The following is a 25,692-nucleotide window of genomic DNA, read 5'->3' on the forward strand; positions in this document are numbered from 1 at the left end:
AGCCAACTATATTTTACTTTGGGTAGGAGACAAAGGTAGAGATATTTTCAACACATGGACTCTGTAAATACCTCACAGTAGTTGTTTGTATATATTAAAGTTATTGACAGTTAGAACATGGTGTCTCATCTTATGTTTTAATGCGATAACACAACATCCACTGCACTGTTTCATTGTCATTGTTGATAGAATACAAGCAAATTCAGTTAATTTTTGTCCCCCACCTACTTTAGTAAGGTATAAAAAAATTGCAATAATGAAATATGACTATGAACTCTATGACAGAGCTATAAGTTACTGGGAAGACATGAAAAGAGACCAAGTTTCACTGCACCATCTCAAAGGCCATTAGATGAAAAACTTGCATAAAAGGAGTTATAAAAAATTATCAGTGACCTTGGCCTTAAGTTAAAAACTGACTGGTACAGAAGACTTCATCAACCTGAGAAGCATAAACGTAGCGCGGTTCATCTCTGTACTTCAAATAGCTATTTTGATATAAAGCATGACCAAAAATTCAAAATATTGAACTGTGACCTTGACCTTGAAGATAGACATCCATTTGTGGGACATAAAATGTACAAGTTTCAGCCATTCTTCTCAAACAGCTCTAAAGTTATAGATCAGACAAAAAAGTATGATGGAAAACTAAAATTACTGAGACATGACCATGACAGTGATGATAGGATCCATCCATCCCAGGATGTGGTATACAGCACACCTTCTAGTGATTATGTACAAATATACTATGTTTCACCATTCATCTCAAATGGCTGTAGCGTTAAAGAGCAGGATGGAAAGTTTGATACAAAATGTGAAATACTGGGCTGTGACCTAAAGATAGCAAACCGCAGTGTGGTATTCCTGTCCTACTAATGGATCAGCTCAGGTTGTCTGTCATGTCTTTGTGAAATGTAATTGACCCCAATTGCCTTCATACTTAAAAACCTACTTGTTTTTCTGTGCCAGAAACCACTAAACAAAACAAAACTGTTTTAAAAGTTGTGGAAATTGTAGGAAAATGTGATGAAAAAGTATGACACTGAACTCTGACCTTGAAAATAGCCCATTACTACTGTGGTACATGACACTGTATAAGTACACAAATTTTCATCCAATGATTTCAAATGGCTTTAAATTTTTTGGGCAGAAGGTGGAAAACATAAAGGAAAACAAAATACTGAGCTGTGACCATGATATTGAAGATAGCCCCTCCAATGTAGTATCTGACACACCTAGTGATTATTCACATCGTCCCTTCCACTCCATAACCTTAAACAATTTGAAATAAAGTGATACACATTAAAATACTTACAAAACATCGCTAGGTTTGTCAGATACTACATTGGAGGCACTAAGTATTTTGAATTTTATCACTTCAAATTGTTTAAGGTTATGGAGTGGAAAGGACAAAGTGAATAAAACGTAAAATAGTTTGCTTGACCATAAAGATAGGACACACACACATATACACACGATGTGGTAGTGACACACTATAAGTATGCCAAGTTTCATTGCTTAATCTCCAACAATTAAAGAGTTGACAGGAAAAGGTGAGGGATTAAGTATTGAGCTGTGCCCTTAACCTTGAACAAAGCACCACCAATCTGGTATGTGACACGCCTTCTAGTGATGATTTACAACTATACCAAGTGTCATTTCCTAATGCTTTAAATTTACCAATCTGGTATGTGACATGCCTTCTAGTAATGATTTACAACTATACTAAGTGTCATTTCCTAATGCTTTCAATTTACCAGTCTGGTATGTGACACACCTTCTGGTGATGATTTACAACTATACCAAGTGTCATTTCCTAATGCTTTCAATTTACCAATCTGGTATGTGACACGCCTTCTAGTAATGATTTACAACTATACCAAGTGTCATTTCCTAATGCTTTAAATTTACCAATCTGGCATGTGACACACCTTCTAGTAATGATTTACAACTATACCAAGTGTCATTTCCTAATGCTTTAAATTTACCAATCTGGTATGTGACACACCTTCTAGTAATGATTTACAACTATACCAAGTGTCATTTCCTAATGCTTTCAATTTACCAATCTGGTATGTGACACACCTTCTAGTAATGATTTACAACTATGCCAAGTGTCATTTCCTAATGCTTTCAATTTACCAATCTGGTATGTGACACACTTTCTAGTGATGATTTACAACTATACCAAGTGTCATTTCCTAATGCTTTCAATTTACCAATCTGGTATGTGACACACTTTCTAGTGATGATTTACAACTATACCAAGTGTCATTTCCTAATGCTTTAAATTTACCAATCTGGTATGTGACACGCCTTCTAGTGATGATTTACAACTATACCAAGTGTCATTCCCTAATGCTTTAAATTTACCAATCTGGTATGTGACACACTTTCTAGTGATGATTTACAACTACACCAAGTGTCATTTCCTAATGCTTTAAATTTACCAATCTGGCATGTGACACACTTTCTAGTGATGATTTACAACTATACCAAGTGTCATTTCCTAATGCTTTAAATTTACCAATCTGGTATGTGACACACTTTCTAGTAATGATTTACAACTATACCAAGTGTCATTCCCTAATGCTTTTAATTTACCAATCTGGTATGTGACACACCTTCTAGTGATGTTTTACAATTAAACCAAGTGTCATTCCTAATGTATAAATTTACCAATCTGGTATGTGACACTTTCTAGTGATGATTTACAACTATACCAAGTGTCATTTCCTAATGCTTTCAATTTACCAATCTGGTATGTGACACACCTTCTAGTGATGATTTACAACTATACCAAGTGTCATTTCCTAATGCTTTAAATTTACCAATCTGGTATGTGACACACTTTCTAGTAATGATTTACAACTATACCAAGTGTCATTCCCTAATGCTTTCAATTTACCAATCTGTTATGTGACACACTTTCTAGTGATGATCTACAACTATACCAAGTGTCATTCCCTAATGCTTTAAATTTACCAATCTGGCATGTGACACACCTTCTAGTAATGATTTACAACTATACCAAGTGTCATTTCCTAATGCTTTAAATTTACCAATCTGGCATGTGACACACCTTCTAGTGATGATTTACAACTATACCAAGTGTCATTCCCTAATGCTTTAAATTTACCAATCTGGTATGTGACACACTTTCTAGTAATGATTTACAACTATACCAAGTGTCATTCCCTAATGCTTTCAATTTACCAATCTGTTATGTGACACACTTTCTAGTGATGATTTACAACTATACCAAGTGTCATTCCCTAATGCTTTAAATTTACCAATCTGGCATGTGACACACCTTCTAGTAATGATTTACAACTATACCAAGTGTCATTTCCTAATGCTTTCAATTTACCAATCTGGCATGTGACACACCTTCTAGTGATGATTTACAACTATACCAAGTGTCATTTCCTAATGCTTTAAATTTACCAATCTGGTATGTGACACACTTTCTAGTAATGATTTACAACTATACCAAGTGTCATTCCCTAATGCTTTCAGTTTACCAATCTGTTATGTGACACACTTTCTAGTGATGATTTACAACTATACCAAGTGTCATTCCCTAATGCTTTAAATTTACCAATCTGGCATGTGACACACCTTCTAGTAATGATTTACAACTGTACCAAGTGTCATTTCCTAATGCTTTAAATTTACCAATCTGGCATGTGACACACCTTCTAGTGATGATTTACAACTATACCAAGTGTCATTTCCTAATGCTTTAAATTTACCAATCTGGTATGTGACACACCTTCTAGTGATGATTTACAACTATACCAAGTGTCATTTCCTAATGCTTTAAATTTACCAATCTGGTATGTGACACACTTTCTAGTAATGATTTACAACTATACCAAGTGTCATTCCCTAATGCTTTCAATTTACCAATCTGGTATGTGACACACTTTCTAGTGATGATTTATAACTATACCAAGTGTCATTTCCTAATGCTTTAAATTTACCAATCTGGTATGTGACACACTTTCTAGTAATGATTTACAACTATACCAAGTGTCATTCCCTAATGCTTTCAATTTACCAATCTGGTATATGACAAACTTTCTAGTGATGATTTACAACTATACCAAGTGTCATTCCCTAATGCTTTAAATTTACCAATCTGGTATGTGACACACTTTCTAGTGATGATTTACAACTATACCGAGTGTCATTTCCTAATGCTTTAAATTTATGGTGTGCATGTGAAAGTGTAATGACAATGCAAAATATTTTGCTGTGACCAGGACCTACCCCAAGTGTGTCATGTTATGTTATGTAATACTTTCTAGTGATGATAAACTTTAATTTTTTTTATCTTAAATGGTTTTAAAATTAAAGACTGGAAAGGATAACACAAAACTTAAAATACTGAGCTGTTATGCCTCCCAATGTGGTATGTAATGCACCTTCTAATGATGACATAAAAAATTCATTACAAATGGCTTTGAAAAGAAAGACTAGAAATGCAAGTGTGATGCATGGATGTACATAGATATGGATATGTCCTCGGCCTCCTTTTTCAAAAAAAAAAAAGAAGTCAGGACAGGGAAAAAAAAGAAATGTACCCAGTTATGTACAGGTTGCAGACAAATGAAACTTGATCAATGAAAATGTTATTTTTAATTATTTATTTGCAAAACATAAAGAAACATAGATTTTACATTTGCATTATGTTTAAAAGTACAGAAATAAGAATATAAAAGCAATTTGTTTGATGCCTTGTTCAGTTCTGGCTGGCCTAACACATAATTGTTTCCTTAGTTCTACCTATTATTTAGGTCAACCAAAAACCTGGTAGCATACTTTCTTTAATGTGCTTTGAATGTAGCCACTCATGACACTTCATCAGCCACGACAAATCAGTCAGCCACGACACTTTAATCACCCATGACACTTCAATTAAGAACAAAATGGATCTTAATTATCCTCCAAATAAAGCTTTAAAAAAACTTGTGATTCAGATTAACAGCCTGTGAGTAGGACTAGTTACGATACAATGGTGACCAGAAAATTTGCTGCCCATGTTCAGTAGCCTGTAAAGTTTATGGTGACAAGAAACACTGATTGTATATTGCACATGAGCAGAACCCTGATTAATAAAAATGGCAACTTTAAAACTGCCATCAGCAAGTGATCGTTTTATGCTATAAAGAAGTTATGTGTAGTTATCACTGACCTCTGGATCATTTGATTACCAAAGTTATTCTCAGAAAAGGAAAAACCCGTAAAATATGAGAATCTTCACTTTTACATGGAAAGAATCTTTGTTCAGAAAGGCAGCTGGTATAATTCCAAAGTTGAAGAACAGAAAAACCTGTAAAATTATTTTAAAACTAAACTACATTTAATGTCATAAAACAAAGTGTTTCCCTTGTATAATTAAGCTCTGTCCTGCTTTGCTGTCCTCTGATAGTCGGGATATCAGGCTCTAGGGAAAAGAAAACAGTAAAATTAGAAATTATAATGCTGGTTTGTGTTTATAATTAGGGAAACAACACATTTGTTGCTTTTAAACCGTTTATATAATGATGAACCTAATTAAAATAAAAACTTTAAAAAGGCAACGTTTTTAAACATTAAAAATGTGTTCCTGCTTGTGTTTTAGTTTACATTTGCTTCTTCCAAGATTTGTTACAGACTGAGGAATAATATAGTGTACAAAAATTAAGCACAGCAAGTGGCAAGCTGAGAAATAATATAGTGTACAGATACTAAGCAAAGAAAGTGGCAAGATTAGGAATAATATAGTGTACAGATACTAACCACAGAAAGTGGCAAGTTGAGGAATAATATAGTGTACAGAGACTAACCACAGAAAGTGGCAAGTTGCAGAATAAAATAATGTACAGAGATTAACCACAGAAAGTGGCAAGTTGCAGAATAAAATAGTGTACAGAGACTAAGCAAAGAAAGTGGCAAGTTGAGGAATAATATAGTGTACAGAGAATAACCACAGAAAGTGGCAAGTTGCAGAATAAAATAGTGTACAGAGACTAAGCAAAGAAAGTGGCAAGTTGAGGAATAATATAGTGTACAGAGAATAACCACAGAAAGTGGCAAGTTGAAGAATAATATAGTGTACAGAGACTAAGCACAGCAAGTGGCAAGCTGAGAAATAATATAGTATACAGAGACTAAACACAGAAAGTGGCAAGCTGAGGAATAATATAGTGTACAGAGACTAAGCACAGAAAGTGGCAAGCTGAAGAATAATATAGTGTACAGAGACTAAGCACAGAAAGTGGCAAGCTGAGGAATAATATAGTGTACAAAGACTAAGCACAGCAAGTGGCAAGCTGAGGAATAATATAGTGTACAGAGACTAAGCACAGAAAGTGGCAAAAATGACATGATTGTCATGATTCATCTTTCAGGAAGTAAAAATGGTTCTATTATTTTTTCTTGTGAATATGTACATACCAACATGACAAATTTCTTTACTCTATTTTCAAGATTAGCATTTTTGCTCTAGAATTTGCATTTATTTTTACTGATATCTCACTTTAGGTCATCTTGTGGTTTTCTTCCCACATGATGAAAAAAAGAAAATCACACATTACCTTTGCTCTCTTTTCCTTTGATGTCATATATGCAATACACATGCTCTCAGTTGTATGGGACCAGATCAAATCCACTGCAATGCATATTTAAGTGTTCTCACAATATACTGTAATTTAACAGAACCGTAGTGGGGAAAAAAGTGAATATAAAAACAGGTGCTTGAGTTTTTAAATCCATACACATATTCTTTGCATCTTTGAACTATTTAGGCTGACATGTAGAATTATTTTTACCTTGAAATCAGAAAAATACATGCACATAATCTTATATTTTAATTTTTCTAAACAGTTGTTAGGTCTAAAAGGAAAAAAACATGGAAAGTCAATGAAATATGAATGTGGCATACTCATATTGGCTGTTTGACTTTTTTTTTCTTCAAATTATTTTATTTCACACACCTAACTAATAACACATGGTGCAGATGCTTTAAAGTATAACTTGAAGAAAAAAGTATTATATTTTTGAATTCATACTTCTTTCTTAGATTACTTAAGTCATATTTTTTCTTTTCCTTAGTTATTGAATCCATACTTCTTTTATAGGTTGAACCAGTCCTCATTCATTACTTTTTATATATGATTGCTCTTCTACTTACATTATTATTATGAAATATATGGGTGTGCTGAACTTGTGTCAGGTGTAGAATGATAAACTTCATAATCAGTTCCTTCTGAACATGGTGTCTACCTTACCATCATTTGAATGGGAGTCTCCACTTGAATCTGCGGCTTGCTTAACTGCCAGTATGCCAGCATACTTCTTCGTGATTCCTGAGAGGAATCCTGACTCTACAAAAAAAAAAGTACACATCATGTATCTACTGAAACAGTATTGAATAATTAATTACAGTCAAACCTTAAGTCTTAAGACAGGTGATTGCTTATTACAGGTTTATTCTGAAATAAGTTTTTGGAACATAACCTTTTTGTTGGCACTACAGAGCCACTTAATTGGTGACATAAAGCACTACATACGCATATGCTATAGAATCATGGAGACATATACAAAGAGTGAATGATTCATCCCTAATTCCTATTTTCTAGTATTTTTCTTGTTTTAACATTAGTCTGCAGATGTATTTAATGTTATGTTTAGATTTAACTTAAGATGATTCATTTATCTGGGTTATTCATTTTAATTACAAAGTTATGAGTCTGTACTAAATTAACATTATGGGATTATTGTGAATTCTGTTCAATACCATTGTGGTGTATCAAGACTGTATGCACTTTAGGTGGCGCTCTACAGTTTCACATTTTGCATAGGGTTAGAATTTTAAAGAAAAAGAATTTTCCTGGCTTTCCACACTGGTTTTACTGACTATTTAAAAAAGACCTTGTTTATCTTAGATTTAATTCAAGAACCTTTAATTCCCTTTATTTTGGTGTATGATTCATGGGTGTAATATGGGTTACAGTGTATACAGCTTGGCCTTACTCTAGATGTGCACCTTTCAAAAAAGTGCTAGCTACACTTGGTCATTTTCACTTCCTGAACTTCAGAGGTAAATTGTATAAAAAAAGAGCCGATAACCTTTTTACATTTTAAATATTTGGTAATTCATTCATCACACTTTCAGAAGCTGGTATTGTCTAGTCTGGCAAAAATCATTTTCCCTATTTTAATAGATGCTATGGATACAGTACTTTAGACTAATTCAGGCTCATTTTTTAGCACAAGGGAGCAATCATTTTAGTTAGCAGTATGCTTAGATCATGTACAATTTACCAAAGTATGCCAACATTCTCTCCATTGTGCATGTTTTAAATGCAAACAACTTCACCTTACATACATCACTCTCTCAAAAGTACATAATAACTGGTTAGCACTTTCAAGGATATTGGTACATAGCACATTCAGGATCTGGAATTCATTTGGAACACTCTATCTTTTTGGACTTATAAATTTTAGGATTATTTTGGATTTAATTCATAATTCTGTAAATTCCTCTTAAATTTTCATTTTATAACTTAAAATTTGAAATCAATGAACTGGTATGGATGATCTCGTTTTGTTCTGCTTTTAAACATACCCAAGAAATCTTTTGTTAATGTCTGCTGTACTGCTCTGTGGGTGTCCTCATCTCTATACAGACGTTCAGCACAACTCTTAGCAAGCAATGTTCTCATTAAGTGTTCCCCTGTACCTGTAAATATGAAAATACAGAGTAAAATTTAGTGCATGGATGAGAGGAAACAACATCAAAAAGTAGTTTTAAGAAAACATTTTTTCACTCTTAAATTCAAATTCTATACAAGCTGTAACAACTACCATCTCTTGCTTCAAAATAGTTTAGTAACACAATAAATTTCACTTTCGACAACCAACAATCGCAAATATCCTAAATTTCTGGAGAGTATTATGTTGTTCTGTGACATGCTTTTCACTCAATTTATCTTCTCCTAATGGCACGACACAAGAGAACAATATCAATGCCTTTTATTAATCAAGATGTGAGGCACATGTTTGCTTGGTTTACATTTACTGAATGCTGGATAGAAGAAACATTCATGAAATGCTTGTCATTGCAGTTAATGTCATCAGCCATGAAAAGACATCTCTATTATTGACACTGCTAGCTGATGATTGCTTATTTTAACATGTGCTTGTATTACTGTATATTTTTGCTTAGAAGTCAAGTCCATCTGAAAGCTGCACAAACTCTGATTTTCCATTGAGTAATTCGAAAGATCTGGGTTTATGCAGTTTTATGAGTAATCAGAAGAACAAGATAACATAGACCCTGGTCCATGCAGTTTGTAATTGGGCTCAACTTGTAAGTGAGTATATTGGGTAACCTTGATAACTAGTGTTTGTGATGAATCAAGAGACATGGTTTTCCAAGATCTCATTTCCTCAATTTATTATCATTCCACTTTAAAATGATAAACATTTTGTTATAACCATTCAATATTTGATGAACTTAGCACGATGGTTTTAGACCAATTTTTAAAATTTAATATTAGGTTTACCCATCCCAAAAATGTCTTTCTTGGGTAAAAGATGTAAATTAAGTATATGAAAAGAAAAAAAATATCAGGTGTGTCTAAGCATTGATGTCTTTATACTGTGTCACTTCCTTTGCTGTCTTTATCTTGTGTCATTTCCTTTGCTGTCTTTATCTTGTGTCACTTCCTTTGCTGTCTTTATCTTGTGTCACTTCCTTTGCTGTCTTTATATTGTGTCACTTCCTTTGCTGTCTTTATCTTGTGTCACTTCCTTTGCTGTCTTTATCTTGTGTCACTTCCTTTGCTGTCTTTATATTGTGTCATTTCCTTTGCTGTCTTTATACTGTGCCATTTCCTTTGCTGTCTTTATCTTGTGTCATTTCCTTTGCTGTCTTTATATTGTGTCATTTCCTTTGCTGTCTTTAGATTGTGTCATTTCCTTTGCTGTCTTTATCTCGTGTCATTTTCTTTGATGTCTTTATATTGTGTCACTTCCTTTGCTGTCTTTATCTTGTGTCACTTCTTTTGATGTTTTTATCATGTCATTTCCTTTGCTGTCTTTATATTGTGTCACTTCCTTTGCTGTCTTTATCTTGTGTCATTTCCTTTGCTGTCTTTATATTGTGTCATTTCCTTTGCTGTCTTTATATTGTGTCATTTCCTTTGCTGTCTTTAGACTGTGTCATTTCCTTTGATATCTTTATACTGTGTCACTTACTTTGATGTCTTTATATTGTGTCACTTCCTTTGATGTTTTTATCATGTCATTTCCTTTGCTGTCTTTATATTGTGTCACTTCTTTTGATGTTTTTATCATGTCATTTCCTTTGCTGTCTTTATATTGTGTCACTTCCTTTGCTGTCTTTATATTGTGTCATTTCCTTTGCTGTCTTTATAGTGTGTCATTTCCTTTGCTGTCTTTATATTGTGTCACTTCCTTTGCTGTCTTTATCTTGTGTCATTTCCTTTGCTGTCTTTATATTGTGTCATTTCCTTTGCTGTCTTTATATTGTGTCATTTACTTTGCTGTCTTTAGATTGTGTCATTTCCTTTGATATCTTTATATTGTGTCACTTCCTTTGATGTCTTTATATTGTGTCACTTCCTTTGATGTTTTTATCTTGTTTCATTTCCTTTGCGGTCTTTATATTGTGTCACTTCCTTTGCTGTCTTTATCTTGTGTCATTTCCTTTGATGTCTTTATATTGTGTCATTTCCTTTGCTGTCTTTATATTGTGTCATTTCCTTTGCTGTCTTTATATTGTGTCATTTCTTTTGCTGTCTTTAGATTGTGTCATTTCCTTTGATGTCTTTATCTTGTGTCATTTCCTTTGATGTCTTTATATTGTGTCACTTCCTTTGCTGTCTTTATCTTGTGTCCCTTCCTTTGATGTCTTTATCTTGTGTCATTTCCTTTGCTGTCTTCATATTGTGTCATTTCCTTTGCTGTCTTTATCTTGTGTGATTTCCTTTGCTGTCTTTAGACTGTGTCATTTCCTTTGCTGTCTTTATATTGTGTCATTTCCTTTGCTGTCTTTATCTTGTGTGATTTCCTTTGCTGTCTTTAGACTGTGTCATTTCCTTTGATGTCTTTAGATTGTGTCATTTCCTTAGTATCTGAGTTTAAAACTAAACATTTATGAAACAAATGGTCCACTTAGCGTCGATTTTTCAATTGATGTATCTGGTTTCATGTACTTCTGACATGAATAGAGTAATATAAAAAATTGTTGGGTCTGATAAAATAGAAACTAATACACAATTTTGGTTCAAGTCTTAATTGTTCAAGATTGGCTGTGGAAAAAAAACTTGTTATCACTTATGAAAGTTACAACTCCATTAAAAACAGAACTAAGACTTTACATTAAAACAAAACTATGAGATTTTATGAAATATACTGATTTTGAAGTTGACTAACGTAACCTTATCTGAATAAATTCTGTGGCAAGCATAGTAGGCAATTCCCTCAAGTTTTTGATCTACTAATATTGTAGCAAAATGATGTCATAAAATTATGAGTGAAACTGTCTTATCTGCCATCCTAATATTTCACACATCCATAAATAAGAGACAAAAGACAATTATTGATGTATTATCTAAAAAGTCATTTTGCATAACCAGGCTCAACAGAAATAAAATACACGTGGAAATATGAATTAAATTTGCAATATGAGAAATTTACCCATACTTCACATTGCAATCTTTGTTTACCTGATGTAACTACAGCTACTCCTGGTCTGCCAGCGGGAGATGTGTTGGTTGCCCAACATCCAGCTCCATAAACAGCTGCCTGGAGTGCGACAATTAAAGTCAGTAAAGGATGCTTTGAATTTTGTTATTTATATATTATATATTTATTTGGGGGGTTTTCTTAACAAAAATGAACTTTTATTGGTTACTTACAATCACTGAAAGGGAAGGGTGGATGGTATATTGTTTTTATTGATAAGTCTTTAAACTCTTTAAAGGGTTTGTAGTAACCATAAAATTAAAATAGTTTCTTCAATAATACTTACCCGACCATAATACCTTAGGAAAGTTCCTGCCCTCTATAGCTAAAGGTTTGGTTAAAAAGCTCAATGTTGTCTGCCAAATAGGTGAAGTGGACAGAGTGATCTCCCCCTTAGATACAGTAATTAGCACCAAATCCTGTCTATGCTTCAGTAACTAATGAAGCAGAAAAAAGTTCTATCATTGGGATCACAGAGGGGTTTTCAAAATTATCTGAATAAAGGAGTTCCTTACTAGTGAAATACCAGACGGATGATATGGAAGGATGTGAAGGTTTAAGCAAACAGCATGATCCCATTTCAGGCTAAAAACATCCACTGCCGAATTTGTAAGGATGAGGACTGGTGAAACAAAAATGGGGAGCCTGTTGATTAGACTTCAAACAAGACCTCTAATGGTGTCCCCCAAAGTTGAAACAGGGAATCCACTATGGACTGGTGTATAGGCCATTCCAAGAGGACTATCTTCCCTTCCTCAACAGTCTATCCTCCAAAATATATATGACAAGGAATATGGTTAGCTTGGAGGGAAATTCATTATGAGGCATAATGGTTCTTAACCTCCATGCAGATAGAAGAGGTATGTGTGCCTCCTTGTCTCATGATGTACACAACCACAGATATATCGTTGGAGGAGACCTTTATGCAACAAACTCTTTTTTTTGGAAACAACCATTACAGGCTAAGATTGCCCTCATTTCCAAACTGCTGAGGTGGAGGAAAGATTCTTCTTGAAAGACAAACCCTGAATAATCAGTCCTTTAAGCTCCAGATGAGTGTCCCACCCTGAATCTGACACATCTGCAAAGAGACAGGAGTAGGGTTCCAAGGCATATATGGGAACTCTGGTCCCAATTTTTCTACCCAATTGTATAATGGTGGAAACCCACACCTCAAGAAATCTGAGCATTCAGAGGCTCCCTGGTCCAAAGAAGAATCTGGAAAAGATACAATTCATTAAATAACACAGCACTGAGGTTGAAGTCTGAGCTGTCACTGAGCAAGATAGCTTTGATTGCTGAACCATGTGGAGTGCAATACACATTGAGAAGCAAATTACTCACCGCCATGATGTCAGCATGCATACAGATGAAGTCTTCACCCCTCAAGGTGCACTTCTGTGCCTTGTCTTTTAGTAACCAAAGTACCACAGCAGACAGACTTGCACTCCACAGTGTGCATGCCTGACATGTATTATCTGACTGTCAACAGGAGCAAGCTATACATGTACAGTAGTTGTGAGTTTCCAGTGTTACAAAACTTACACCTGGTTGTGCCCATAGTCTAAATCTGTAAGACAAAATAGAGCAGACAGTACACAAAGGTGAAGCTCATCACATGTCCTGCTTTTTGAACACATGGAGATGCAGAACTACACACTATGACAATTTACCTGTAAAAGGGTGCACATGGCAGCCAATATGTGTAGAATCTTGGAGCATCATTATAAATACTACTATAGATGCTAAAACAACAATTCTATTTGAAGTTACCTGTAGAAAAGGCTAATTGACTGCCTATACAGGTACATCCCATTCTTGCACCTAGGAGGCAAGACTATACTACCCAATGTTTCTCCAATACAGGGAAGACTTTGGGAAAAGAGAGACCCAAATCTTAATTTGTGACATGTTGTAAATGGACTGTCCCTAGTAGCAGCTTCAGCAGGTGGGGGATAGTGACTCTCTACTTGCTGGGGTATTTGTGTCAAAAAGGCCCATCCCATCCATTTTTGTCCCGAGGTTGCAAGAAGAAGATGTAGGAAAATGTGACACATGTGACCAAGGTCCTGCAGGCCATGACTTTATGCACAGTAATGGCCAACATCCCATATGATTTTTGAGGCAACTCAGATATCTGTAGGAAGACCTTTCCCCAGATCTGAGAGACTCAGACCTGAGTTATCCCCATACCAAGTGGTTTGATCCCATCACTGAAATGAGCCACAGGGACTAAAAGGCAATAGAAATTGCGAAGTGCCAGAGGGATGATCCTGATGTCAACCAGCTTTATTTGAGAACTGGTGAAGACTAATTTAGTAAAACACCAGGCAGGTTAGATTGCAAATAATAAGTGTAATAAATAAAGATTACTATCTGATACTAATTATGAGAATTAGAACAAAGAGAAAAAAGGGAAAAACTGGTGTGCAACTTGCTTTTCCAAGATCAAAATAGTACAAGTCACTTTAAAATTAAATGTGAAATATGAAGAATCATTACTGTAATAAAAAACAAAACAAAATACAAAGACTAATTTCAGCAAGGATAAGGATATTTACTAAATACCTACCCAAGCTAGAACTAAATTCTCAACAATAATAGTTATGTTAACACCCCCTGTGGGGTAGGAGTCTAAATACAAGGTTATACCAAATGTAACCAGAAAAGCACGAACAGCTCTTGAAAAAGCTCAATTCAAACTGAAAAATTCTTGATCAGGGATAATTCCAAATTATAAAGATGATCCAAAAAAACCAAACAACTTCCAACCATGATGTTAAACATAAAGTGAAGGCCATTTCTCTATGACATGCAATTTAAGAAACCCTTAATGGCTGGAACTGGAAAGAGAATCAAGGGCAATGTACGTCGGCAAGGTAACTATGGGGTTATAGAATCTTCCGGTTCACCCTAATGAAGGGATGACTCTCATCATACCTTCAGGGTATTTTCCACACAGAAAAGTACACAAAATTGACAAGCTTTGTAGTACTGATACTAAAACAGTATTTGTAATGTGTGCTAAAACTAAAATGCTCCCCCTTACTGCTTTGCTTTACTAAGTAAATTTCTGTCTGGGCTTTTCTTGTTTTGCAGATGGCTCATCTTTCCTAAATCACAGCTGCATTTTGACATTCTGCCTTAAAAAGTGTACCACACTTGTACAGTATGTGAGATTTGGATTTTTAATGTAGCTTAAACAATTTTTCAGTCATATCGCTGGTAATCAGACATTTTGTATTTTCTGGGTAGGCCATATTTTAAACATGAGTTTGTAAAACTTTCTTCATGAATGGTTCAAACTATGCCATAATTTGTATTCCTATGCATGCTGTTCTAATAAAATTTTGTTTCACACTCATTCATGTCATGCTTGAAAAACCCAGATGTGGAACAGTTGCAACCTGAAAAACAGAAGTCTCGACAAGAATGGTTAAATAAAAATTGTATACTTTGCTGAGCATATTTTCATATGTGGGACTTTCAACAAATTTGCTGGAGTTTTTGTATTTTGCTGTTCTCCAAGCACATGAATTCATACAAATTTTGCATGATTCCCACAATGGCACACCCTGACAGCATCTCTGCTTAAGTACATGGAATATCTAATGACTTTCCAGTGAATTTTCTCTGTTGCTTTGTCAATACTTCCTGTTTGTCATGCAGAGAATAAGCTACACTGATTTCTGATTGGTGGTTTTTGTTTAACCTGCAGCAAAACAAGCAATAACAACAAATGAGAGAATTCAATGTAACATATTTCAATGTGAAACACACCAGTAGCATAGCTTTCAAATCTACCAAAGGAGTCAATATATAATTCAAAGTAGAAAAACGTTGTGTGAAAGTGGTTATCAAATTATAAGTAAAGTACTTCATTATACATGTGGAACACATTTGGAATGTATAGTATATGCTGAACATATTTCTGGCTTAAGAAAATCAGCATGTCACTTTGTGTTAACTTGTAGATTGGCGAGTAAGGTATTCTCAAATAATCTTTCATTTTTACCTTTTTTTAAAAAAAACGAGTGCCTGTGACTGCAAATGCTGTTTCAGATGGATTATAATTTTACAGAATAACAGGCAAACTATTAATAATTGCTCATGACTGCTGAAGACTAAACTAACATGCATAGGGTAAGTATCATTTTGTATTGATTCTCCATCTCTTGTATCCATATGTGATTTTTTTCAGAAAAAATATTGATGCACTGATATATGGATGAATCGTTTCACCCTTACTGACCAATGGATTCTATTGGTCAAATGCATATTATTGAATTTACTTACTAATGACCAGGGCACGTAACACAAAATGATGCCAATATGATCAAGCTATTTTACTAATTGCAAAACTTCAACTCCTACAGAAATTCACCTCCTACAGAAATTAGTAAGAAATAGTTTGAAATATAGATTGAGTATACTTTCTTAAATGAGAAACAATATGCTCTGTAGCAATTAAAGTATTATGATGAAATAAGATAGCTGTAAGTGTGATGCTTTGGATTAGGGACATTTCATGTGTAATGTAACATAAAGGTAGTACATGTATATAGTGTGAATTGTATTTAAACTTGAAAATAGGAGATTTGTTTTATGGATTTATTTCTGAACACATCGCATTTGAGTATGAAGGAATTTGGCACCAATCCCTATATCTTAGGCAGGGATCACTTTATCTTGACTCCCAACTATATGGGCAGACAACTGTTTGCTTCTGTAGCTAAAATGTTTGCATAGAAGGGCTAGGTTTGAGATTTAGTGGTCTTACTCACAAATAAGTATGATTGGGTAATGTATTTGAAGAAACAGGCGGGTTGATGTTATCTCAATAAGCAGAACATTGATCTAATGTATGGGTTGTTTATCTGTGATAAAGACTGTACTAGTTTATCAATGCATATAATGGGCTTGAAAAATTACGTTGAAAGTAAATAAAAATGCAAAAGTTTTATAGAGTTTACTATGGATAATTAGTTACAATGAAATTTACCATGAGCAGATTGTAACATGCAAAGTCATGCAAAGTCATTTCAACACATACAAGTTGACTGGCCAGCAGTATTTGCTAAGCTGAGTATGGTCTGGTCTGAGAGTGGCTGATGGGATGAGTTCTTTATATCAATATCTTAGTTACATTGCAGTAATATGACTGAAAATAAACTAGAAGATTGCTAAAACAACTCACAGGTCCAACTCTTCCTGGCTGCTTGAGAGAAATTCCCCCACTGGAGACCCCAGCAGCCAGGTTGCCATGGCAATCAATGCAAACAGAACCAACAGTGTCTTGGATATCATTTACTGGGCTGTCTTCAGAGCAATTTTCATCAGCATGTTCTCTGGTATCTGACAAATCTGAGACCTGAAAGCAATGTATACAAAGATAAGCTACAAGATGGAGATAGTGACAGAATTTAATCTTCCCATATACAAATCAACACCTTATTATGATGCATTATACCAAAATATTTCCATAAACCAACCAATAATTTAATAAATGCAAAGTTAGTTACAGTTCTTACAAAAGATCAGTTGTATTAAGCAATGTGCAAACAATGATCATGTGTGTGATGTGATGTGATTTGGATTTTTAACGTAGCTTTTCCAAACGTAAATTTGACAAATAACTGAAGTTCAAATTCATGCAAAAATGTATTTTTCCTAATAATTTTCCATGTTTTAATTCCTAAAAAGGTTTGAATTTGAGCTGGTTTTATTACATATAAAAAGATATTCAGATGGACTATATCACACACTATACTAATTTCTGCTTTTATTTCAAGGAAAAGTCAAGAGATAACAAGTGTTATTATAGCCACAATATCTGCTATTCATGCAGCATGCAGTACCTGTTGTGGATTATTAGAGTGAATGTGTAACTTGGTCTTCCTCTTCTTACAAAGCATCTTTTCCTCTTGCCTCTCCAACCTTCTCTTGTGGTCATTAAACATTTTCATTGCACTCTCTGCAAATGATATGAAAATAATGACTTGCTTAGAGTATTCCTGTGTATCATCTTGTCAAATCAGCAATTCATAATGACTATTTCTTGATTTTGTACTGTGGTATTATGTAAGACAGGAATTTTAAGAGATGGGTGGGGGTCAACTGTATGCAAGTATGAAATACAGCTTATATTATCCATATAATGTTACTTTGTCATTTGAATTTTTCTCGTAAGATTTAGGATGATATATATGAGTTATGCATGTTCTGATGAAAGTTCCTTGACTAATTTTGTATTCTATATCTAACCTTATAGTCTAAATATTATTGTCTGCTTTTTGTTAAATTTCATGATTTCCTTAGGTTGATCTCCTTGCATGTGTTATGTATATTTAACTTGCATTCTATATTAGTTCTTTTAAATTCATTATATGTTATGAATAATAGTATTTTGGACTTGACCTTGTCCATAATGAAGTTCATTTTCTATCTGACCTAAAACACTGATTTTGGTTTCATAAACAAGTTTATCTCAGTCTGAGTCTAGAACTTTGGAAATTCCCAAAGAAAAGCCAGGTCTACCTGTTGTTTACTACATTTTATATTATAATTTCTGAAACAGACCCTCTAATTATAACTAAGATTTTATCTTGCAAACATCTGGAACCTTCCTTCCAGAATAAACTTTGCCATTTTTTTTAAAGAAAATGTTTATTGTGACCTGATGTCAAGTAGAGGACACAATAATCATGTTTTTATAGAAATTATGTATTCATGCTGTAAGATCTAAGAAGAATCAGTTGCATTATTGTTGTGTCCAGTATTTCATTTGGGCTGGAATATATTTATTCAAATTATTTCAAGTGATTCTTCTTTGGAAATACAAAGTGCTCAAAAATAACGTTTATGGAAATAGACTTGCATTTATAGCAAAATTTCAAATAAGAATGTATTGGATTGTATTATTGTGACTCAACAAAAGACTGTTGGCATATCTCTAAGACACAGGCTACCACAGGCACATCAACACTTCCAGTGTTGGATTATTTATTCTGGAATGCTACTAAGTTTATTCAGAACTTTAATCATTAAGACTTGTGTTAGAAATTCTATGATTATTTGGGATTTATTTCACAATACTGTAAGTTATTTTTATATTTTCACTTTGTATTCTTGGGAAATAAATTATTTTGTTCAATTTTACAAAGCTTTTTACTTTTGACTCTATTCTGTTACTAATTTTAAGACCAACGTGTCGTAATACATGTATAAAGGTGTTTGAGGTCAGAGGATACAAAGAAAATGCCATTTGCGGTGCTGCTTATAGCACCATATCTTTGAATGAATTTTAAAAAGAAAATATGTGGGTAAGTATGTGCCAATGATAAACTAATAATGAATATGAAACTCATATGTGACCCCTTGGTATAGTATGAAAATCATATGAAACCCATGGTATTGTATGAAACTCATATGTAACCCAATGGTATTGTATGAAACTCATATGTAACCCAATGGTATAGTAAAAAAACAAACTCAAGTGACCCCATGGTACAGTATGAAATATCTGACACCATGCCATTGCATGAAACCAATATTTGACCTCATAATATTGTTCTTATTCAAGTTTTATTAATAATTTCATATACTTAGAATTCACTATTTATGTTGGGTACCAATTTTTGTAGATTTCTTAGTTCATCAAAAATGACAAATCTGAGTCTATGCAGTTTGCAGATGGACTCAACTTCTACATGGTAGATCTAAGTCTATGCAGTTTGCATATGGACTCGACTTCTACATGGCAAATCTAAGTCTATGCAGTTTGCAGATGGACTCAACTTCTACATGGTAGATCTAAGTCTATGCAGTTTGCAAATGGACTTGACTTCTACATGTTATATGCAACTATTCACAGTATATTCTTCTTAGAATCTGAAACATGCATTTGAAGCCATCAAAGATAAACAGACATAGCAAAGACATTCTACTTAGTAAAAAAGTTTTATTTTAGGTCAAAATAATCATTAATATGTATATTTAATACAGTTTACCATGATTATATTTATAACTAACATATTCAACTGGTATACGTAAGTTTTGTAAAAGTAACTGATAATATATTAATGAATTTTCAACTCAATAATAATGACTTTGAAAAAGTTTTGGTTGCAATAATAGAATTCATGCAATACCGGATTTTAGTTTGTCCTCAGAAATCACAGAAATTCCATTTTCTTTTGCCCACATTGCTGCCCCTGTGCCCACAAGAAAACTGAAATGAAGTTACATATTTCCATACTTGTCTTTTGTCTAAAGACTGATTATAAACTGAATGATACTAATAGTAAAAGAATGAGAATAATGATGCAATAGTACAGTATTATTAAACACAGTATCTTCTGTAAGTTTTATGAGATTAATGATGCAATATTTCATTATTTTTCTGTAAAGTATGTGAGATTAATGAAGCAATAGTATAGTATTATTAAACTCAGTATATTCTTTAAAGTATGTGAGATCAATGATGCGATAGTACAGTATTATTAAACTCAGTATATTCTTTAAAGTATGTGAGATTAATGATGGGATAGTACAGTAGTATTAAACTCAGTATATTCTGTAAGGTATGTGAGATTAATGATGCAATAGTACATTATTATTGAACTCAGTATATTCTGTAAGGTTTAAGGGATCAATGATGCAATAGTATAGTATTATTAAGCTCAGTATATTCTTTAAAGTATGTGAGATCAATAATGTGATAGTACAGTATTATTAAACTCAGTATATTCTTTAAGGTATGTGAAATTAATGAAGCAATAGTACAGTATCATTAAACTCAGTATATTCTTTAAAGTATGTGAGATCAATGATGCAATAGTACAGTAGTATTAAACTCAGTATATTCTGTAAGGTATGTGAGATTAATGTTGCAATAGTACATTATTATTGAACTCAGTATATTCTGTAAGGTTTAAGAGATCAATGATGCGATAGTACAGTATTATTAAACTCAGTATATACTTTAAAGTATGTGAGATCAATGATGTGATAGTACAGTATTATTAAACTCAGTATATTCTGTAAGGTTTATGAGATTAATGATGCGATAGTACAGTATTATTAAACTCAGTATATTCTGTAAGGTTTATGAGATTAATGATGCGATAGTACATTATTATTAAACTCAGTATATTCTGTAAGGTTTAAGAGATCAATGATGCAATAGTATAGTATTATTAAGCTCAGTATATTCTTTAAAGTATGTGAGATCAATGATGTGATAGTACAGTATTATTAAACTCAGTATATTCTTTAAGGTATGTGAAATTAAAGAAGCAATAGTACAGTATCATTAAACTCAATATATTCTTTAAAGTATGTGAGATCAATGATACAATAGTACAGTAGTATTAAACTCAGTATATTCTGTAAGGTATGTGAGATTAATGTTGCAATAGTACATTATTATTGAACTCAGTATATTATGTAAGGTTTAAGAGATCAATGATGCGATAGTACAGTATTATTAAACTCAGTATATTCTTTAAAGTATGTGAGATCAATGATGTGATAGTACAGTATTATTAAACTCAGTATATTCTGTAAGGTTTATGAGATTAATGATGCGATAGTACAGTATTATTAAACTCAGTATATTCTGTAAGGTATGTGAGATTAATGATGTAATAGTACAGTATTACTGAACTCAGTATATTCTGTAAGGTATGTGAGGTTAATGATGTCATAGTACAGTATTATTAAACACAGTATATTCTGTAAGGTATGTGAGATCAATGATGTAATAGTACAGTATTACTGAACTCAGTATATTCTAAATGAAAGGTATATGAGGTTAATGATGCAAAATAAGGTTTTATTAAAATTCAACACAAAATTATTTGACATTAAAGTTAATATCTCTATTACAATCCATTTGGCATGGTGTCTGTAGTCAGATAACACTGGTCAACAGTGAAATCATTACTGACTTGAAAAGGCCCTAATCTGTAGTATTTTGGTGTGCCGAACACGAATATAACCGTGAAAAATTTGTATTGGCTCTCGTTTTGAAGATATTCATATACCTCATTTTCTATGTTTCACTGTGTAAATTTCTCCAGTAGGACTGCAGCAACATCCGGAATAATGATGTAACATTGCATAATACCATCATGCTCACATCATCCACAGTTGATTGCATCATTTTCTGATGCAATGCAATACTAATGCCATGCGGCTGCTGAAGTAAGTTGACGTCAGCAGTGTACTATACATGTGTAGGCCTATTATACTAATGCCAGGCGGCTGCTGAAGCTGACGTAAGCAGTGTACTATATAAAGCCCAATCAGATAGGTTCAGCATTTAAAATATTTTAGACGTTGTGCGAGACAGTTCAAGCTACTGTTACATAAAACTTATTATTTTATCCATTTACGTACAATAAAGAACAGTAATGCCTCGAAAGTGTGTTAATACCGCGGACAATTTTTGCTATATTTGTGGGGAAGTGACATTTGCCAACCAGAAGAAAAGTATCAATTCTCAAGTGAAGAAGGCATATCATCTTTACTTCGGATGCAAGGTTGGTGACCAAGACAAGCCTTGGGCTCCCCATATATGCTGTGCTACATGTACAACACAGCTTTCACAGTGGTTGAATTGCAAAAGGTCATCAATGCCGTTTGCAGTCCCAATGGTGTGGAGACAGCCAAGCAACCACCTAAATGACTGTTACTTCTGCTTGGTTCCTCCTCTTTCCGGCGGAATAACGAAGCGAAAGAAGTCGAGAATAGTCTACCCAAACATTCCGTCTGCATTGAGACCAGTTCCACATGGTGAGGGACTTCCTATTCCAGAACCTCCAGCAGAATATTCTCTTGATTCATCTGACGAAGACAAAGGTGAGTCGACCTGTTCTTCTCCTGGTCCATCAGCATGCAGTGATCCAGATTTTCACTGTGGTGCATCATCAACCCCACACAGAATAACACAGGAAGAACTAAATGACCTGATTCGTGATTTGGACTTATCAAAGAACAAGGCAGAATTGCTAGGATCAAGACTCCAACAATGGAATCTTCTAGAAGAAGATGTCACAATTACTGCATATCGAAAGCGCCACCAGCAATTGGAGCCTTTCTTCAGAAAGGAAAGTAATCTGATATTCTGTTCCGATATTGAGGGCCTCATGAATGCTTTAAAAATCACTCATGACCCACAAGAATGGAGACTATTTGTGGACTCTTCGAAACTGAGTCTCAAGGCTGTGCTTTTGCACAATGGAAACATTCTTCCATCTATTCCAGTAGCGTATGCTGTCCACATGAAAGAGACATACGATAACTTAAGGCAGCTACTGAATTCCATTGAGTATAACAAGTACAGCTGGCACCTCTGTGGTGATTTGAAGGTAGTTGCCCTTTTAATGGGACTGCAGCAAGGATATACAAAATACATGTGTTTCTTATGCGAGTGGGATAGCCGAGCAAGGGAAATGCACTACATGAGGAAGGAATGGACTCACAGGCAGAATGTAGCCATTGGAGAGAAGAATATCCAACACCCAGCTCTGGTTGAGGCTCAGAAAATCTTGCTACCACCCCTTCACATCAAACTAGGTTTGATGAAGAACTTCGTGAAAGCCATTGACCGGACTTTGCCAGCATTCCGATACCTGCATGAAAAATTCCCTCGACTCAGCGAAGCAAAGATTAAAGAGGGAGTTTTTGTGGGTCCTCAGATTCGAGAGCTTTTCAAAGATGACCGGTTCAACAACTTGCTGGAAGGTGACGCGAAACAAGCATGGAATGCTTTTCGCCTAGTTTCTACAAACTTCCTCGGAAATGTTAGGGCAGAAAACTATAAGGAACTAGTAGAAGACATGTTGATGAAGTATAAGAAACTTGGCTGCAATATGTCTCTAAAGATTCACTTCCTTCATTCCCATTTGGATTTCTTTCCTAGCAACTGTGGTATTGTTAGTGATGAACACGGCGAACGTTTTCATCAAGATATCGCAACAATGGAACAAAGATACCAGGGAAAATGGTCCACTACAATGCTGGCTGACTACTGCTGGACACTCCTCAGAGATGCTCCCGAACAGCTGTACAAGAGACAGGCGAAGAAATCTAAGATGTAGTCAGTGACTTGATTTTTTATAGGTAGGCTATTACAGTTGACCTTTTACTATTGAAATGCATTTCGTTATGTAAACATTAATTTCTTGCAGATTACAAAAAAACTAGAGCCAATTTTGCAATTTGACTGTCATATTCGTGTTCAGCACATAAAAATTGATAAGAATTGACTAATTTTATTTCAGTAACATGACTTTTGTAAAAATTTGTTGTCCAGTGTAATTCAGATGTTTACATGTAGTTATTTTTGCTTTCCATACATGAAATTTAATTAAGTTTTGAAATGCCAATGAAACAGTGGCTGAAAGTATTTTACAGATGGCAGATAGTATGGTATAAATACTGGCATATGTTACAGTGAATATTTTAAAATGCATGCTAAACTGTTTATACCAACAGTACAAAATCTTAATGCAAATTCAGTTTATACAATAAATTATTGTTGTAAAAATGTGTCTATTTAAGACATGTGGTTGCTTGAAAGATGCAACCTTTGAGGCAGGTCTGACGCAAACAAAAAATGAAAGTTTATTCTTTGATTTTGTTGAAAAAGATAACATAGATCTTGGTTAAACCAGCACAAGTTGATTACAACCTATCGGTATTCCCAAGTCTTGACAATATTTTTCTGTTTTTCAGTATGTCTCCACCTCATTTTATTTCAGTGTGAATCCTCCCTCATTTTATTTTAGTATGACTCCTCCCTTATTTTACTTAAGCATGATCCCACCTCATTTTATTTCAGTATGACTCCTCCTTTATTTTACTTAAGTATGACTCCACCTCATTTTATTTCAGCGTGAATCCTCCCTCATTTTATTTCAAATTCCCCTGTTGTAAGAGGGGATGGTGTGGGAGTTAAATTCACATATTATTGGTAAGTTGTGTTTGTCCTATATTCTTTATTGCCATCAGTAGGACATTTTTCAGAGGTTACTTATTTTTAATCCACTTATGACCATACAAATTGAAAACTCAGATTTTTGTCTTAAAAGATATTTTGAAATATATACTGTAAGAATGGACTCAACCAATGACTGACTGACCTTGGTGGTATTCTTCCCAGTAACAATGTTCCTTGTTTCTGAACGTTGACCAGTTTCTTAGCCAAACCGATAGGGTTTTGGATGCCTGAAATTATCATAACACTATCTCTGCAGATACAGCTTACATGATACCCATATATACTTGCTTACCAGTCAGATTAAACTGCAAACAACAGAGATCCTGATTTACCAATTGTATAATATGCTTTAAGATCAGGGTCTATGCTGTTTGTTCTATTGATTATTTCCAGCAAACACATAGATTCAGATCAGCTAGTGCATTATATGATGGCAGATCTGGGTTTATGTAGTTTGCAGTTGGACCTGAATTATAAGCAAGCATATAATTTTAATGTCATATAAACATTAAGAATGGAAATGTGGAAGATATTTCACTTTCAGAACATTTGTCATTCAATACTTTCTTGTGTTTGTCATATTCCTTTAATATCAACTCATTTCAAAGTTACGTTATGGTCAAAACTGAAGTGCCATTCTCTGCAAGTCTTGTAACTACCATTATACTACTTTAATTTTATGCTACCTCTGCACTGTTTTGTAGTCAGATAAATTATCAAGTAATCTGAGGCTTTGTGATAATAATAAAAAAAAAAAAAATGTCAAACTAGGGATAACATAAATTGCAGCATTAATACCAGACAAAGCCCCAACAGCTCCATGTAACAATGACTGTCCATCCATGATACTGGCATCACACTCTACAGTCTCAAATAATGTCAGGTTGGACCCATGGCCTGCATTTGTTAGAGGAGAGTCCTAA

General features: G+C 34.0%; 1 protein-coding gene across 2 annotated transcripts in view; it reads right to left on the minus strand.

Annotated features, from left to right (window-relative positions):
• Positions 1-4,637: 4,637 nt before the first annotated feature.
• Positions 4,638-25,692, minus strand: part of LOC149804736 (threonine aspartase 1-like) — a 28,618-nt gene continuing 7,563 nt past the window's right edge. For both annotated transcript variants that reach the window (XM_089943698.1, XM_089943691.1), the window contains exons 4-13: positions 25,568-25,688; positions 24,912-24,996; positions 19,914-19,993; positions 17,622-17,737; positions 16,961-17,134; positions 11,745-11,823; positions 8,618-8,731; positions 7,278-7,373; positions 6,585-6,658; positions 4,638-5,452 (exon numbers count right to left, since the gene is read on the minus strand). In XM_089943698.1, the coding sequence (XP_089799824.1) occupies positions 5,375-5,452; positions 6,585-6,658; positions 7,278-7,373; positions 8,618-8,731; positions 11,745-11,823; positions 16,961-17,134; positions 17,622-17,737; positions 19,914-19,993; positions 24,912-24,996; positions 25,568-25,688 (1,017 nt within the window). In that variant the 3' untranslated portion in view covers positions 4,638-5,374. The remainder of the gene's footprint in view (positions 5,453-6,584; positions 6,659-7,277; positions 7,374-8,617; positions 8,732-11,744; positions 11,824-16,960; positions 17,135-17,621; positions 17,738-19,913; positions 19,994-24,911; positions 24,997-25,567; positions 25,689-25,692) is intronic.

The sequence above is a fragment of the Sinohyriopsis cumingii genome, chromosome 2, assembly GCF_028554795.1.
Source record: "Sinohyriopsis cumingii isolate HCF-2022 chromosome 2, ASM2855479v2, whole genome shotgun sequence".
Taxonomy (NCBI): domain Eukaryota; kingdom Metazoa; phylum Mollusca; class Bivalvia; order Unionida; family Unionidae; genus Sinohyriopsis; species Sinohyriopsis cumingii.